The sequence below is a fragment of the Molossus molossus genome, unplaced genomic scaffold (assembly GCF_014108415.1).
Source record: "Molossus molossus isolate mMolMol1 unplaced genomic scaffold, mMolMol1.p scaffold_m16_p_7, whole genome shotgun sequence".
NCBI classification, from domain to species: Eukaryota; Metazoa; Chordata; class Mammalia; order Chiroptera; family Molossidae; genus Molossus; species Molossus molossus.
This window is the reverse complement of record NW_023425401.1, coordinates 79,684,499-79,700,575: the sequence shown is the minus strand read 5'-3', so window position 1 is coordinate 79,700,575 and position 16,077 is coordinate 79,684,499. Positions and strand designations below refer to the sequence as shown.

At 38.0% G+C, this 16,077-nt stretch overlaps 1 protein-coding gene across 1 annotated transcript in view; it reads right to left on the bottom strand.

Moving 5' to 3' along the window:
* Positions 1 to 15,357, bottom strand: part of CFTR (CF transmembrane conductance regulator) — a 241,327-nt gene extending 225,970 nt beyond the window's left edge. The window contains exon 1 of the mRNA XM_036246835.1: positions 15,179 to 15,357. Coding sequence (XP_036102728.1) covers positions 15,179 to 15,231 — 53 coding nt within the window. The 5' untranslated portion in view covers positions 15,232 to 15,357. The remainder of the gene's footprint in view (positions 1 to 15,178) is intronic.
* Between the last annotated feature and the right edge of the window lie 720 nt (positions 15,358 to 16,077).

The following is a 16,077-nucleotide window of genomic DNA, read 5'->3' as shown; positions in this document are numbered from 1 at the left end:
CCACACTCTATGTCTGGATTACTACCTGCCACTTAATGCATGGAAAGTGCTTACAGAGTAAGATGGTCAATTTTATATGTCAACTTACAGGATGTTTTTGGATGAGATTTACATTTAAATCAGTAAAATTTGGGTAAAGCAGATTGCCCTGCATAATAAAAGTGGGCCTTGTCTAATCAGTTGAAGGTCTGAATAGAACAAAAAGACTGACCTCCCCAAGCAAGAGAAAATTCTCCTGTAGATTGCCTTCAGAATCACACTGGAACATCAGTTCTCCTGGGTCTCCAGCTTACCAGCCCACCCTCTGCAAATTATGGACTTGCCAGCCTTTCTAATCATGTGAGCCAATTCCTTACAATAAATAGGAATATCTATATCTATACATTGATAAACATAGATATAGATAGATATAAATAGACATAGACATTTTCTATTGCTTTCGTTGCAGTGGAGAACCCTGACAAGTATATTTATTAAACACGCGATGAATGTTAGATATCATAATAATGTTGAGCTGTGTTAAGATGAGAACAACTCATTATACTAATGAGCATAACATAATCAAAATTTAAGTAAATTGCCAAAGATCACATTGCTATTAATAAATCACAGAGTAAAAATTCCAGCCAGGTCTGTCTCTTCCCAAAGTACATGTTTCTTCCACTATATACTGCTGCCTGAGTTAACATTGAGGATAGAGATTAAGTACAAGATGAAATTATTTTTTAAAGGTATAGAATGGGTGAAATGAGGAACTCAAGGGAAGATCAAGAGTAACCAATATGAGGAAAACTAATTCAGTGATTTTCAAACTGTGGGCTCTAGCACCTAGTGTTCCCCAAATATACTTCAAGGAGTTCACCAACTTTTGATTTGAAATATCAATATTTTGAAATATCAAAATTTCTATTTTAAAATTATGAATAAAAACATCATTCATTCTCAAATGTATTATATAAAAATTTTAGCACAATGGATTCATCCAAACATTAGCCTGGACTGCCAGATTAAACCGTTGCTTATCCATTATGTAGGAAAAGTTTTCCTGACATCTTTTTGCACATATTGAAACATACTACAGGCTGCCCTTGATTATTTCCACACTGCATAAGAGTGTCACTACAGACACACGTGGACCGAGCTCAGTTAACATTTCTGGCATGCCTGCTCATACAAGGTTTCATCCCAGAATAACAGAGAGTTGTGCATCTCCAGAATATAACAAGCCATGTGTGATATTATCATGGTTTTGCAGTACTTTACCACACTTGCTCAACAATAAGGTGACACTGATTATAAGCCTCACCATCAATTTAATAACAACCTTTCCAAAAAACAATTGTTACATTAAATATACACAGTTTTTAATGAACATTTTCAGTATTATGTAACTATTTGTACAATTACCTAACAGTTTCTTCTTCAGTATCATAAAAAAAGTTTTCTTCTAAGCCTTCTTCACATTTAGGTAAAACATTCTTTTGGCTCACTCTTGACTATTCACAGCTACAAATAGGGTTACAGTGACAAGCTACATTCTTTTTTTTTTTTTTTTTAATCTTCACCCAAGGATTCCTTTCCACTTATTTTCAGACAAAGTGGGAGAAGAGAGGGACAGAGTGAGAAACATCAATGTGAGAGAGACACATTGATTGGTTGCTTCCCGCACGACTCTGACCAGGGCTGGGAACCCAACTTCAACTGAGGCATGTGCCCTTGACCAGAATTGAACCCGTGACTCTTTGGTCCTCAGGCCTGCTGCTCAAACATCTGAGCCAAACTGGCCAAGGTGACAAGCTACATTTTTAACACCTTCACCTGTAGGGTAGGTGGTATAATTTCAAAGTAAAGTGAAGAGCTGAGTTTGGGCAACTTCTACTTTAATTACAGTGTTTGGTTCCAGACAAACTTGAGAGTACATATTAACCATTTCTTCAAAACTAGATCACAGAGTAATCTTTCTCAAGAAATCATAGGGTGCAACCAATGCATATAATTCAGTTGAGGTCACAGGAATATATATGCCTTCTCTGTATTGCTAAATCCCATATTACACTTTTTTCCTGGGCCTGGTAGCTGACAAGTTTCTTTCTTTGAAGCTCTAATTGGCTTTAATTAAGCAATTCATGAATCAGGCTACATCCCATTTAGCAACTAGAACTTACTCCCTGAAAGTTTCTTTTAACATCAATTATAAGAGTTTCAGAACCATAACATGGTGGAAAATGTAAGCATGTAGGAAAGAAAATGGCACACATACATGTTGTATAATCACTTCAGCCATTATTTTGGAACAGGAGTCTTACCATAGCTTTGTATTTATGGAAGGGCTATTGTTTTATTGCCACTTTTATTTGTATATATCACAATTCCTTGGAAGTATTCACTTGGAAATTAGGGTTGACTGATAAAAGTATTGTTTTTAAAAATCATGAGAACCACTGCACTAGGGAAATCCAAGAATTATATACACAAAGTATCAAACATGAACTTGAAGAACCATCTGCTGGGTAATTCTGCCATGACCTTCAGCCTCAAGAAAAAGAATAAGAGTTAACATAGACAAACAGATGACCCAAATGTTGAACTAGGGATTGGTGATCACGGATGGACATCAAGGAGGGTGTGGGTGGTGGTAAGAGAAACACTGAACTGATTGAACGTGGAATGCAGATGAGGGCATGAAGTTAGTAAGGTAAGAAGAGTAGATGCAAAAACTCCACAGAAAGTCTGGCTCAGCAGGTTTCAGAAAATAATGAAGGGTGATGGCTAGTACTTGATAGAACAAATCAGGGTAAGAAGTGCATTGTGGGTCAAATTTTGTGCAACTGACAATGTTTAGCTATTGGCATACACGTTAGTGGTATAGTGGTGAGCATAGCTGCCTTCCAAAGCTACTAGCATATTTTTGGCTGACCACATCTTTTACTCTTCAACTGAACATTTAGAATTTTAAAGACCTCATTAAACTAAGACAACACTTCCCTCTGCACCAAGAAGTAGCTTGTCACTGGGACTTACACAAATCAATAATGGGAGGGCATGTTTCTGACACTTTCAAGAACTGAGTCTAATGCCTATATAAATAATATTATTTAAAATGCTTGTAGCAAGCCAGTGTGGCTCGGTGGTTGAGCATCAACCCATGCACCAAGAGGTCACCAGTTCAATTCCCAGTCAGGGCACATGCCCAGGTTGTGGGCCTGATCTCCAGTGGGGGACATGCCGCAAGCAGCCAATAGATGTTCTCTCTCATTGATGTTTCTATCTCTCTCTCCCTCTCCGTTCATCTCTCTCTAAAAATCAATAAGAAAAAAAAAATTTTTTAAATGCTTGTATCAAAACATAATAAATATTGGAGAGGAGAAAATAATAATCATGTAATTCACCAATTCCATGCTAGTTTTTTAGATATTGTGATGTACTAGTTAAGAATAGAGTTCTGGATTTAGACCAATCTAAGTTAACATCCTGACCTTGGGTGACCTTGTATCAACTCTTGAATCTTTCTAAATCTCATGTACCATATATGTAGAATTTATATCTAGAATTGTTTAAAAAGTTCACTGGGATAATATGCACAACCCCTGGCACATGGAAAGTGCTTAGAAATGTTAGAATGTAGTGGGAGGCAAAATCGCAGATTTCAAGAACTATTTAAGACAAAAATGTTGAATTTTGTGGCAAGTTGAGCTATATGTATGTTTCCATTGTTAATTTACAGAAAAGTAGTGAAATTTTACAATTCTCTTCCACAGACCCAAAGGTTTTAAGAAGGATGTTAGGAGAAAGAAGTTTAATGGAGCTGGGAGAAGATGAAATCACCTCCATATCCCACACTTTATGATTATGTGGTAGAATCCTGTTTTTGTTCTCAAAATGTAGTTTTCTAATCTTTTATTAAGGTTGAGAAGTAGCATTTGGACAATTAAACCCATTTTCTTCAGACTGACATAATGGTTCTCAGATTTTAATAGGCAAATGAAATAATAAAATGTAAAAATCAAAAATAAGATAGGGTTGCTCTCTCCCAGAGATTCTGATTTAGTAGGTATACAGAGGGATCTAGGAATCTACATATTTAATGTGATATATAAATATAATTACTAAATTAAGACATGAATTTAATAATTAAGATACATATATTCTAATATATCTTTAGAGCACGTGGTTGGCAGACTACAATTTTAAATGCACATCTCTAACAATTACAATGCTGTTAATTATGAAGTCAAAGCTCCTAATTTTAAAAGCATAAATATTTATCTAAAAAATTTTTTATCCTGTTTCTAGCTAAATTTCCCTTTCTACAGAAAACTACACTTTGATCAAATTTTCATTAACAGCAGATTTGGTGGGTCATTGTTTTTCAATAATAACTTATTTTTGTCTACTCATCCCAGAATCTGATTCTACATTAACAGTGGCTGGGGTGACAGAGTTCAACTCAGGAAACACAAGAATTGTATTTGTTGCTACCCTTGGCAGCAGCAGAAACAAATGAATCAGCAAAAACTTGTATGTGTTCAAAAAGGCTGCCAAAATCCAAAGACTATGTTCAAGGATTGAATCCAATTTCCATTTCTATGTAAATTTTTTTTTTAAATTCTCACCCAAGGAAGGGAAAGAAAGAAATATGGATGTGAGAGAGAAACATCAGTGGGCTGCCTCCCATATGCCCCCTGACTCAGCACTGAACCCACAACTTAAGTATGTACCCTGACCAGGAATTGAACTGGCAATCTTTTAGTGTGTGGGAGGACACTCCAACCAACTCAGACAAGTTTTGATATATGTGCTAAGTTTTCAAACTACTAGAACATATCAAGGACTCGATATTTATGCTAAATAAATGCATGCATAAATAAATAAATATCACATTTGTGTTTCAAAGTTATTACTTTTACATTAATGAGCTCATATTATAGTAGTTGTCTTTCTAGCTAATAAGATGTTATTGCATAAAAACTTAGCTCTAATGTTACTGCAACGGCTACCCCTTTGCTTTAATTTCACCCATTTTATAAACTCTTAATATAATGTAGTTAGATGTTGTGTTCTCTGAATAACTGATTTATGTAAGTACCTGGTGTCTAATTATATTAATGATTTGGTCCAAGTAAACTTCGTAATCAAATTAATCCATAGGGGATTTACTTGCTTTGTGCACTTTCATTCATAAGGCATATATACAAGCTATACACTGACACTTATGAAGAGAAGAGAGTAACTCTGTCAGGTGCCAGGTGAAAGGGGGTAGAAAAAAGGTTAATGTGAGTTTTTGGAAGGCAATCATATCTTTGAGCTAAAAGTAGAAGTTCTTTTGTTAATAAGCATTTAGTTATCCTACTTATTACTTTATTATTATTTTTTTTAATGTATTCAGAGGCCCAAAACTAAAGTAAATTTTTTTTTTTTTAATTTAAACACTGAATTATGACATACATTTAGTAAGAAGTTTTGCAAATAATCATTTTAGTTATCTGGCTTAAAATTAAATTTATCAGGCAACCTGAATATTCACAGGAGATTTAAATAGAAAAAAGTATTTCAGTGGGGAAAGCCTATCTATGGTTAATTTAGCTGTCATTGATCTTTTGAACTATCTTAAGCTGGAATTTTCCTAGAAAGTTCTGTGAACTACATAAGAAACAAAATGAAGAGTTTTCTTGTTTTACATTATACTGTAGAACACATGGTAAAACAACTAACATTTTAATTTAAATTAGCACATTATCTTCATAATCCAAACAAAACATTTTTTAAAAAAATTCATATTTAAAAGTAAATTTTTATATTTCCCTTAAATATTAAATTTTAGAAGCATAGCCATAAGCTAAATAATTCAAGTTTTATTTAATTCAACAAATGTATTTTAAGGGCCTACTGTGCACTAGGCACTAGACACTAAAAGATGGATAAAACAGAGCCTGTGCCTTGAAGAATGGGTGCATCAAAAGGTGCATATGCAAAGCATAAGAACAAATGGTCAATAGATTCTTGTAAGTAAAAAATATTTTGATGCCCTGGCCGGTTTGGCTCAGCGGTTAGAGTGTCGGCCTGCAGTCCTGAGAGACCTGGATTCAGTTCCCGCTCAGGGCACGTACCTCGGTTGCAGTTTGTCCCGGGCCCTGGTTGGTTGTGCGGGTGGCAGCCACTCGATGTGTTCCTTTCACATCGATGTTTCTCTCTCTCTCTCTCTCTCTCCCTCCCACTCTACCTGAACAAAAAATGGAAAAATGTCCTCGGGTGAAGATAAAAAAAAAAAAATATTTTGAGAAATTATCTAATAGCTGTTAAGCTACTACAGTATTTTCTTCTTCTGAAAAATTTATTTTTAATATGTCGTTTCATTTCCTTTAAAAATTACTCACTTCTGAGAACAGTAAGTTAATTTACATATGAGCCTTGAAATTTTTTTCTAGATCTTTATTTTAAACTAGGTAAGAAGCTTTTCTCAGTACAATATAAAAAGAATATTTTGTGACATGTGAAAATTATATAAAATTTGTATTTTGATGCCCATAAATAAAGTTTTACTGGAACAAGGTCATGCCCATTTGTTTGCATATTGTCTATGGCTGCTGTCCCACAATGGCAGAAGCCACATTGCCTGTAGTGTTGAAAATATTTACTTTCTAGCCCTTTATAGAAAAAGTTTGCCAACCCCTGATGTAAAGTATAGCAAAGAATTTTGGTTGAAAAAGTAAGGCTTTGTTGCGTTGCTTCATTTTCCAGAGTTCATGGAGGTATTTAAAATAAATAAGATATGCAGTCCTGGCAGGTTTGGCTCAGCAGTTAGAGCATCGGCCTGCAGGCCAAAGGGTCTCGGGTTCAATTCCAGTCATGGGCACACACCTGGGCTGGTACCTTTAGAACTGAGGTAGCTAATCCCAGCCAGCAGGGCCTGCATTTTCTTGTTGCTCCCATAACCAGTACTGGGCTCCAACGTGTGGCCCTTGAATCTCCTCTAAACACAGTTGTCAGCACCTCTAAGACGCTGCCTATTAAGCTTAATTTTCAAATACTTGTCTTGTGAACACCAGATGAAATTCTTGGGTTCCTTTTTGAAGTTAAGAACTTCACTAGGCATTTGGGGATGGGTGTAAAGTTGGGTAGCACCTCTATAGGCAATGCTAAGAAAGAAAGCTCTACATATTTTAACAGACTCAAAAGTTTTAACATAAAACAGTGACATATAATCTTTTCAAGCGTAATAAGAAACTTTTTGCAACACTAAAAATATTTCATGGTAGTTGGTGTGTTCTTATTTACTCAGTCACTGCAGACAAAACCTGAAGCCCCAGCAGATTTTCATACTTACTACTTGAATGTCTGTGATCACAGAAATCAATTTGAAGTAGTTAAGTTATAGTGGGGTGGGGCACTTCACACTTCAGTTGGTTAGTTTGGAGGAGAGGGGAGAAGGAAAGTTCTAATACAATTTCTAAGTAGAATTTAACCAGTGCTGTCCATAGAATACAGTGCTTGTTCCAGAGCACACTCTTAAGTGACTCTGTACCACAGTAAAGACAAACAAGTGGGTACTTTGAATTCTTCCCTAGATGCCACTGTAGACTTTATTGAACAGTGTGAGGGAAGTGTTCTGACTGGCACCTCAGACATCTTAATATCTCTTACCTAATTAATAAAACAAAGCTCTAGATCACTTTAATATATTTTCAAATAACCATATTACCTGCCTTTGAGCCATAGGCATCATTTCCTTTTTATTTTAAAGAGAAGCAGAGGGGACTGGCTGGTGTGGCTCAGTGGTTGAGCATCGACCCAGTTCAACTCCTGGTCAGGGCACATGCCCAAGTTGTGGGCCAAATCCCCAGTGGGGAGCATGCAGGAGGCAGCCAATGGATGTTCTCTGTCATTGATGTTTTTATCTCTCTCTCTTTCTCCCTTCCTCTCACTCTCAAATCAATAAAGAAAAAATTTTTTTAAATAAATAAATAAAGAGAAACAGAGGGTCTGAACAGGCCCCACCCCAAGCCTTCTTCTCCAAATGAATCTCCTCACTCAGTAAGCTTCACCACCATCCACCCTGTTACCCAAACCAGCAAATCTGGACATTGTATTTGATTCTTCTCTCTCCTTCCTTCCTTATCTAATTCATTACCAAACCTATTGATTCTACTTCCTCTCTCTCTACTCCAGTGGTTCTCAACCTTCCTAATGTCGTGACCCTTTAATACAGTTCCTCATATTGTGGTGAACCCCAACCATAAAATTATTTTTGTTGCTACTTCATAACTGTAATTTTGCTACTGTTATGAATCACCATCAGAAATATGTTTTCCAATGGTCTTAGGCGACCCCCGTGAAAGGGTCATTCAACCCCCCAAAGGGGTTGCAACCCACAGGTTGAGAACCACTGCTCTACTTCCACTACCACTCTTTTTTTTTTATCCTCACCCAAGGACATTTTTGCATTTATCCTCAGATAGAGCAGGAGGGAGCGAGGGAGGAAGAGAGAGAGAGAAACATCAATGTGAGAGAGACACACATCAACTGGTTGCCACCCACATGACCCCAACAGGGGCCAGGGACGAACTGCAACCAAGGAATGCGCCCCTAACGGGAACCCAAACCCAGGATTCTCCGGTCCATTGTTCAACACTCTAACCACTGAGCAAAACTGGCCAGGGCCTACCACTGCCACTCTTTCAGTTCATTTCTTTTGAAAAACTGCAATAGCTCTGCACTTGCCATGTCACTCCCCTGCTTGAAATCCATGACTTTTTAGTTCTGATATGATAAAGCCCAAATAAAGCTCACAAAGCCCCTTATTATCTGACCATTGTTAGAGTTTCAGATCCACTTCCCCCAAATCGCGGTCACACATCTTATGCTCCAGTCACAGGGAACTTCTCTGAAATCTTTAATGGTGCCATGATCAGTCTTACTGCCAGTCCTACACACAAGCTGCTGCTTCTGTATTTAAATTTTTCCTAACCATCTCCACTTTTTGTCTGGATAATCTTTCCATGTCTACTCAAGAATCACACCTCTAGCAAGCCTTAACCAGCCTTAGACTGGATGAGATGCCCTATGGAATGTTTCTATAAACCCTTGAGACTCTAGGGCTTTTATTTCATGCAGGCAGCATCAGTTTGTTTGTTTTTTTTTCTTGAGCACCTGGACCTTCTTAAAGCCTCACATGGAATACAAAAGGTGGTGAATAAATGAATTAGGACATACTCCAAGCTACCCAAAAAATGACGTAAAAGGAAGTACTGCTCCAACTCAGCACTTTGAAGCAACCAATGGGAGAATTCCCTCATATCAGAGTAAAGCCCAGTTTCAGTTTGAGTATCCTAACAATAAGGACTTAGCAATAAGAAAATCTTCAAACTATGTCTTTACCCCATGAACAATAAATTAGCAGGCAGACCTTCCACTAAAGCTGGCCATAAAGAAACACAAGAAAAATCTGATGGAATAAGATCTGTCCAGGCTCCTCTGCTTTGACACCTTTTTTTCAGAAGAATGTTGTGGTACAAGACTGCTGAAAGTCATCAATCTACAATATCCATAAGCCTCTAGGGTTGATCACTAAGAAATCATCATTACAAAGAAATGTGTATCAAACCATTCTATGCAGGAGTTTTGAAATGGTCTGAATGCTTTACTAAACAAGTCATAGAAGACCCTGACGTACAGGACTTTATCATTTGAATCAGTCATTGATGTTAAAGGACAGTAATAAGTTCATGGAGCCGCACAGAGAATAGCTAACTTGACAGCCTTGCAACCTGGGTACAGCTGTGAAAACAGCTCTATTAGAATATATTCACTCTCTACATCAAGCAAACTAATTGAAAAATTTTTTTTTCACAGTTTAAAAAAATTTTTTTTTATTATTGATTAATTTTTGTTACAAATGATTCTCCTCTTTTCCCCCCTAATTGAATTTTTAAAGGTTTCTTGCTAAAAGAAGCCTAAACTCTGCTGACAGGGAGCTCCAAAGTAAAGTCACTTTGTAATGCTAATTTCACTTTAACAACCACAAGGTAAATTCTTAGGGGCTAAAGAGAAGCATCTGAAAGAGTAATGTTTTGCTTTTTGATAATGCGATTAACATATTTATAAATTCAACCTTTAGGCAGGGTCCCAAAACAACCAGATCTCTCTGAAAATCTGTTTTCCCCTTTTGACCTCATTGCATTGCAGGGATTTGTGCCAGGCAAGTGACCTACACAGGTGCGTCAGGAATCGGTGGAATCAAAATTACCAAAATTGGTGCTGAGTCAGAGGTGTTTTAAAATTTTGACAAACAACATAGAGCTGCTGCATGCTAAATGGTTAACACCCTTCCGTGGTGGTTTTGCAATCCCATACTTACACTGTAGCTCTATCACTCTGAAATTACAGGTTCTGGTGAAATGACACTAACAATAATAATACATTTTAGAGCGGTGCCATTTAAGGGCCTTTTAAACAAGTTTCAACATTTATACATTTAACATTACACACTAAGTCCTATTTCCTCCCTTAAAACATAAATAGAAAACTGAAAAACCGTGATTTCTCTAGCGTATCAGTTGGTCCTGAGGGATATTTTGAATGTCATATCAAACATAAATTATAGATAAAGAAGTTAAGAAAAATAAATTCCACTTCTCTCTTTAGCAAGGATTGAATTTTAAAGTTATGTACCATATGCTATTTGTTATAAGTATACAGAAATACTCCTAGAGAGTCAGGTAATAAATAGAAGTAGCATATAAAAGCTACTGCAATACACTTCAAAACCAAGGAGAAATTTTTTAAACTAGCAAAATTAACTGAGAAAAATTTAATTATCTATACATATATTTTATAATTTATATTTTATAATTTAAAATATATAACTACAATATTAGTCACATAATGCAAAAGAAGTACTTTTATTTTTTATTTTTTTATTTTTTTATCCTCACTGGAGGACATTTTTCCATTTTTTACTCAGATAGAGTCGGAAGGAGAGAGAGGAAGAGAGAGAAACATAGACGTGAAAGGGACACATCAAGTGGCCACCACCCACACGAGCCAACCAGGGCCGGGGACAAACTGCAGCCAAGGTACATGCCCTTAGCGGGAACCGAACCTGGGTCTCTCTGGACCGCAGGTCGACGCTCTAACCGCTGAGCCAAACCGGCCAGGGCAAGAAGTACTTTTAGAACTCTGAGAGTTAAACCAATCAAAATGAACACATATCAGAAACTGAAAAACTGAACTGTATCATAACAAATCATGACCAGCAAAAGGCAGATAGATAGAGAGAAATATTAAGGTGACTGATATAGGAGACAACATTTGTCAGTGTTCAAGCAACACTGTCCAAGACAGAAGGACCCCTGTCCCAAAAGTGGTCTTCTCCAATTCCTACAGGAGACAAAGCCAAGAAAGTACATGAAAACCCAGGGCTATCCTCATGGCATTTTCTCATTGGCTAACTAAATGGACTTATATTCAGGCACCCGTGATAGCTGTATATCTCACTACACATTGAACATCTCATATTGGCCTGTCATTCTATGCAGCTATTTCTTTTTATTTGAATAGTTTAAACCTTGTCTGAAAGACACACCTTTCTTTGTACTGATTGGGACAGGACTAGAACTTCATTCGATTGGCCAACTGGTCTCCCTTGGCAAGATTTCTATAAATAACCGCAGCAAACTTCAAAATATTTATGACAACCATAATTTTAGATTTCCTCATGCCTTGTAAACATGTAAATAAAATGTAAATATAAAATCATTGTGATGCCTGGCCGGTGTGGCTCACTGGATTGAGCGTGGTCCCACAGACTAAGAGGTCCTGAGGGTTCAATTCCCCATCAGGGCACATGCCAGGGTTTCGGGCTTGATTTCAAGTAGAGGGCATGCAGGGGGCAGTCAATCGATATTTCTCTCACATCGATGTTTCTGTCTGTCTCTCCCTTTCTCTCTCTCTAAAAAATCAATAAAAACATATATATTTTTTTAAAACTATGAAAATAAATAATTTTCTCTAGTTTAAAAACATCTTATTTTATAAAAGCTTTAAGTTAACGAACTTGTTTTCCATGATACTCTATTTAACTTTTGTGTGAAATTCTCTTTTAGATGTTTATAAATATATGTATTAGCATTATGACACTTCTGATGTCCTTCAAATTTGTACTAGAGGTATGAAACCCATGAAAAATTAAGTTCTTAAAATTTTCCCGAAGTTTATTAGCTTTTAACAACAAAACCTAAACAATAGGTTTGGCTCAGTGGTTAGAGCATTGGCCCATGGTCCAAAGAGTCTTGGGTTCGATTCTGATCAAGGGCACATACTTCAGTTGCAGTTCAATCCTTGGCCCTGCTGCAGTCGTATGGGAGGTAACCAATGTGTCTCTCTCACAACAATGTTTCTTGCTCTCTCTCTCTCTCCCCCATTCTATCAAAAAATCAGTGGAAAAATACCCTCTGGTGAGAATTTAAAAATAATAAAACTCAACAATAAAAGAGATATTTAATATAACCACTAACCCAGACCATAACAGCTTTACACTTTTATGACACTGAAACTGAAGGGACCATATTTAGAAAGTTAACTTCTAAGTCATTTAACAACATATGATATAAGTATATAATTTTTTTTCTTATGTATCTGGTAAAGCCATGTCAGAGATTTTATCTAATTTAAGTTCTCATCCAGGCCCATTCATTGCATATACAGACCAATAGTCACAAAATTATATTCAACAAAGATGAATTGAGTATATTATATAAACAAGGTATACAGTATAGTAAAGAATATAAAAACATGGTAATTGATAATATAATAATAGTAACTATTATTATACCAAGTATACAATGTCACTTTCTCAAAAGATTAAGTCCTTACATAGGTCCTACTATTCTCCAAGATTTTTAAAATATGTTGTTTTTTTATCCTCACCCGAGGACATTTTTCCATTTTGTGTTCAGATAGAGCAGGAGGGAGAGAGAGAGAGAGAGAGAGGGAGAGAGAGAGAGAGAGAAAGAGAGAGAGAGAGAGAGAGAGAGAGACATCGATGTGAAAGGGACACATCGAGTGGCTGCCACCCGCATGACCAACCAGGGCCGGGGAAAAACTGCAACCGAGGTACATGCCCTTAGCGGGAACCAAACCCGGGTCTCTCAGGACCGCAGGCCGATGCTCCAACCGCTGAACCAAACCGGCCAGAGCTTAAAATATGTTTTTGTTGTCTTTTTAGAGAGAGGAAGGGAGAGAGAGAAACATTGATGTGAGAGAGAAACATCGATTGGCAGCCCGTCACCAGGGATCGAGCCTGCAACCCAGGCATGTACCCTGATCGGGAATTGAACCAAGACCTCTCAGTCCTCTCAGTCCATGGGAAGACACTAAATCCACTGGGCCACATGGGCTGGGCTAGTCTCCAAGTTTTAAAGGCCACACAGCTACTAAGCAGTAGATCCAGGATTTTACATGAAAGGGACACATCGAGTGGCTGCCACCTGCACGACCAACCAAGGCTGGGGACAAACTGCAACCGAGGTACATGCCCTTAGCGGGAATTGAACCCAGGACTCTCTACTCCTCAGGCCGATGCTCCAACCACTGAGCCAAACCAGCCAGGGCAAAAGACACCTATTCTTATCACAATTTATTATTAAATAGTTTGGAAACAAGAATGAGCATTTCTTAACAACATTAGTAGCCTTTATAATACATTTTTTAAAACAAATCAACCTGAGACCCCTTTTAAACTACTAACATTTATAAGATGATGTGTTGGTAAATCAACAATAATCTCATTTAAATCAACAATGAGCTAATTTAAAGTCCTGTGATACTTAGAAGTAGCCAGAAGGTATTAATTCTTCTGAAAACTTTATTTTTAGACTGATTGGCACTTAGGTTCCTCAAAGTGCTCTACAATGTATGTCAACGAGCATTTTGTGAGAAGTAGCAAAAGAGATCAACAGATAATCCGATTTTATAGACGGTGTAACAGAAGGTGCTGAAACCAACACACAAAAGGTAATTTGAAAGAGAAAAGTCCTTCCCTCCTGTCCACAGGGAGGAGCTCTCCTTCAATGGCCAATGATCTCTCCTTAGCATTGAGTTCCAGGCTTACTGCACATGCAGAGAAGAAAACAAAGATGTGAAAGCTGAGTCCCTTCCCCCCACATGTACACATGGGTGTATTTATAATATATTTAGCTTTTCTGATGCCTAAGTATGCTGATTCATTGGACAATTATGAGTCAAGTAATATCACATTCATTCAAGTGTAACAGGAAAAGAAGATACAGTGTCCAAAAAACACTTCAAACATGAAATGCTACATCTGATTACACTTTGCCTAAGACTTGAAATTTAGATTCTATTTTTTAAATTTTCATTAGATTAAGTATGCAAGTTTTTATGGATCATCACATGTAAAGTAAGGTAAGTATAATTTATTAAATGGAAGTTGGATATAACTCCAGTATCTGTTTCCATGGCTTCACATTTCCATGATAATTCTGATCGTTTTAAAATTTATAGCTTGTGGAATTGGCTTTTGTTTTTAAAAAGGTATTTCAAGGGATTTGTTCTCATTCTTTAAAGAAAGAATAATGGAACTGCGTCAAATATTGTTAGACTTATTTAGTATAATAAAAATTTAAACTTAATTTAATCATGTAGTACCCACTTCACCTGTCACCCGTAAAAAAGTTCAAAATTCAGTCGACAAAAAAAGTTCAAAATTCAGTTTTCTGAGCACCTAATACATGCAGGCATGGCATTAGTAGTATGTGTGCCAATAAATCATCTAAGTTTCCAAGGCACGAAGGGGAGAAAACAAAGAAATAAACAAGTATTTTTACTAACAAGTTTATAATTCATAAGCTTGTTAGAAAAATCTAAGAAAACAATTGCACAATAGCACGTTTGGGTCTGGAGAGCACGATTTTCGATTGTTAGTTAAAACTTCAAAGTTAAGCTAAGGCTCTCTATCCAAACAATTGGCTTCAGTTTATTACCTTATCGCTGTTTAATGTTTTCGATTTTATTCCACAAAATCCAGGTTCTCTTCCCTAACAAGGAATGATAGCGCATCTTTTAAAAAAACTATTCCTCTTTCCCCAAAACCAGCCCATACACTGGCCTTCCTCTTTCGCGGGCACGTGTCTTTCCAAAACTCGGCTGGACGCCCTCTCACCTGAAAAAAAGTTTGGAGACGACGCTGGCCTTTTCCAGAGGCGACCTCTGCATGGTCTCTGGGGACGCCGAGGTCCTTGCCGCGGTAGGCTGGGCTGGAGCTCCTAATGCCAAAGGCTCCACTCTTCTTGTTGTCTGCCTCTCACCCCTTTTTCTTTGACCTGCTGTGATGTCATTTGTTTCCAACTCCCCCCACCACTCTACCCCACACACCTCCTCTTCCCTCTTGCTCCTTTCCCCGCCTCTAGTGCCCTTCTTAAAAGCCGGGCACTGCCTGGTCCGGCCCCACTTTTGCTCTAGCGGCTTTTTCCACCCCCTCCCGATCCGCGTCCGCACCCCGACCGCTCCTTCCTTCTGGCCTTTTTCCCTCGCTCTCTGCCCCGAGCCTCCCTCTCCGGAGGCTAACTACGATCCTTCCTCCCTCACACGCGCTCCTTCGCGACCTCACCCTGCAGCCCAGCCCAGCCGGCAGGTGAGAACAGTCGCGGCGGCTCTCCAGGTCCAGCCACCTACGCTCGTGGACAGAGGAGCCACCGGCAGAACACAACCAGCCCTTATCCCCCACCCCCACCTTCCCACCCTCCTGGACCCTCCTCCTCACAAGGTTCCGCGGACCTCGGCCTGTCGCTACCAACTTCCCCTTGCATTCCCCTTTCTCCCTCTTCCCGAGATTCTGGGCGGGTTCCAGTTACGTTTGCAAGGTTCATTTTGAAAGGGGAACAAAAATATGTCTCTCCTATATCAAAATGCAGCCTTCCAGAGCCGGAAAGTCCCCGGCAGAGCCTGATGTGTTCACCTTAGCGCTTTCTTTGAGTATCAGGGAGGAAGGAAGCTTTGTTAGTTCCAGGCTTAGGTAAGTTCCATTTGTGGCTTAGACGCCTTAGGTGACTACTTATTGGG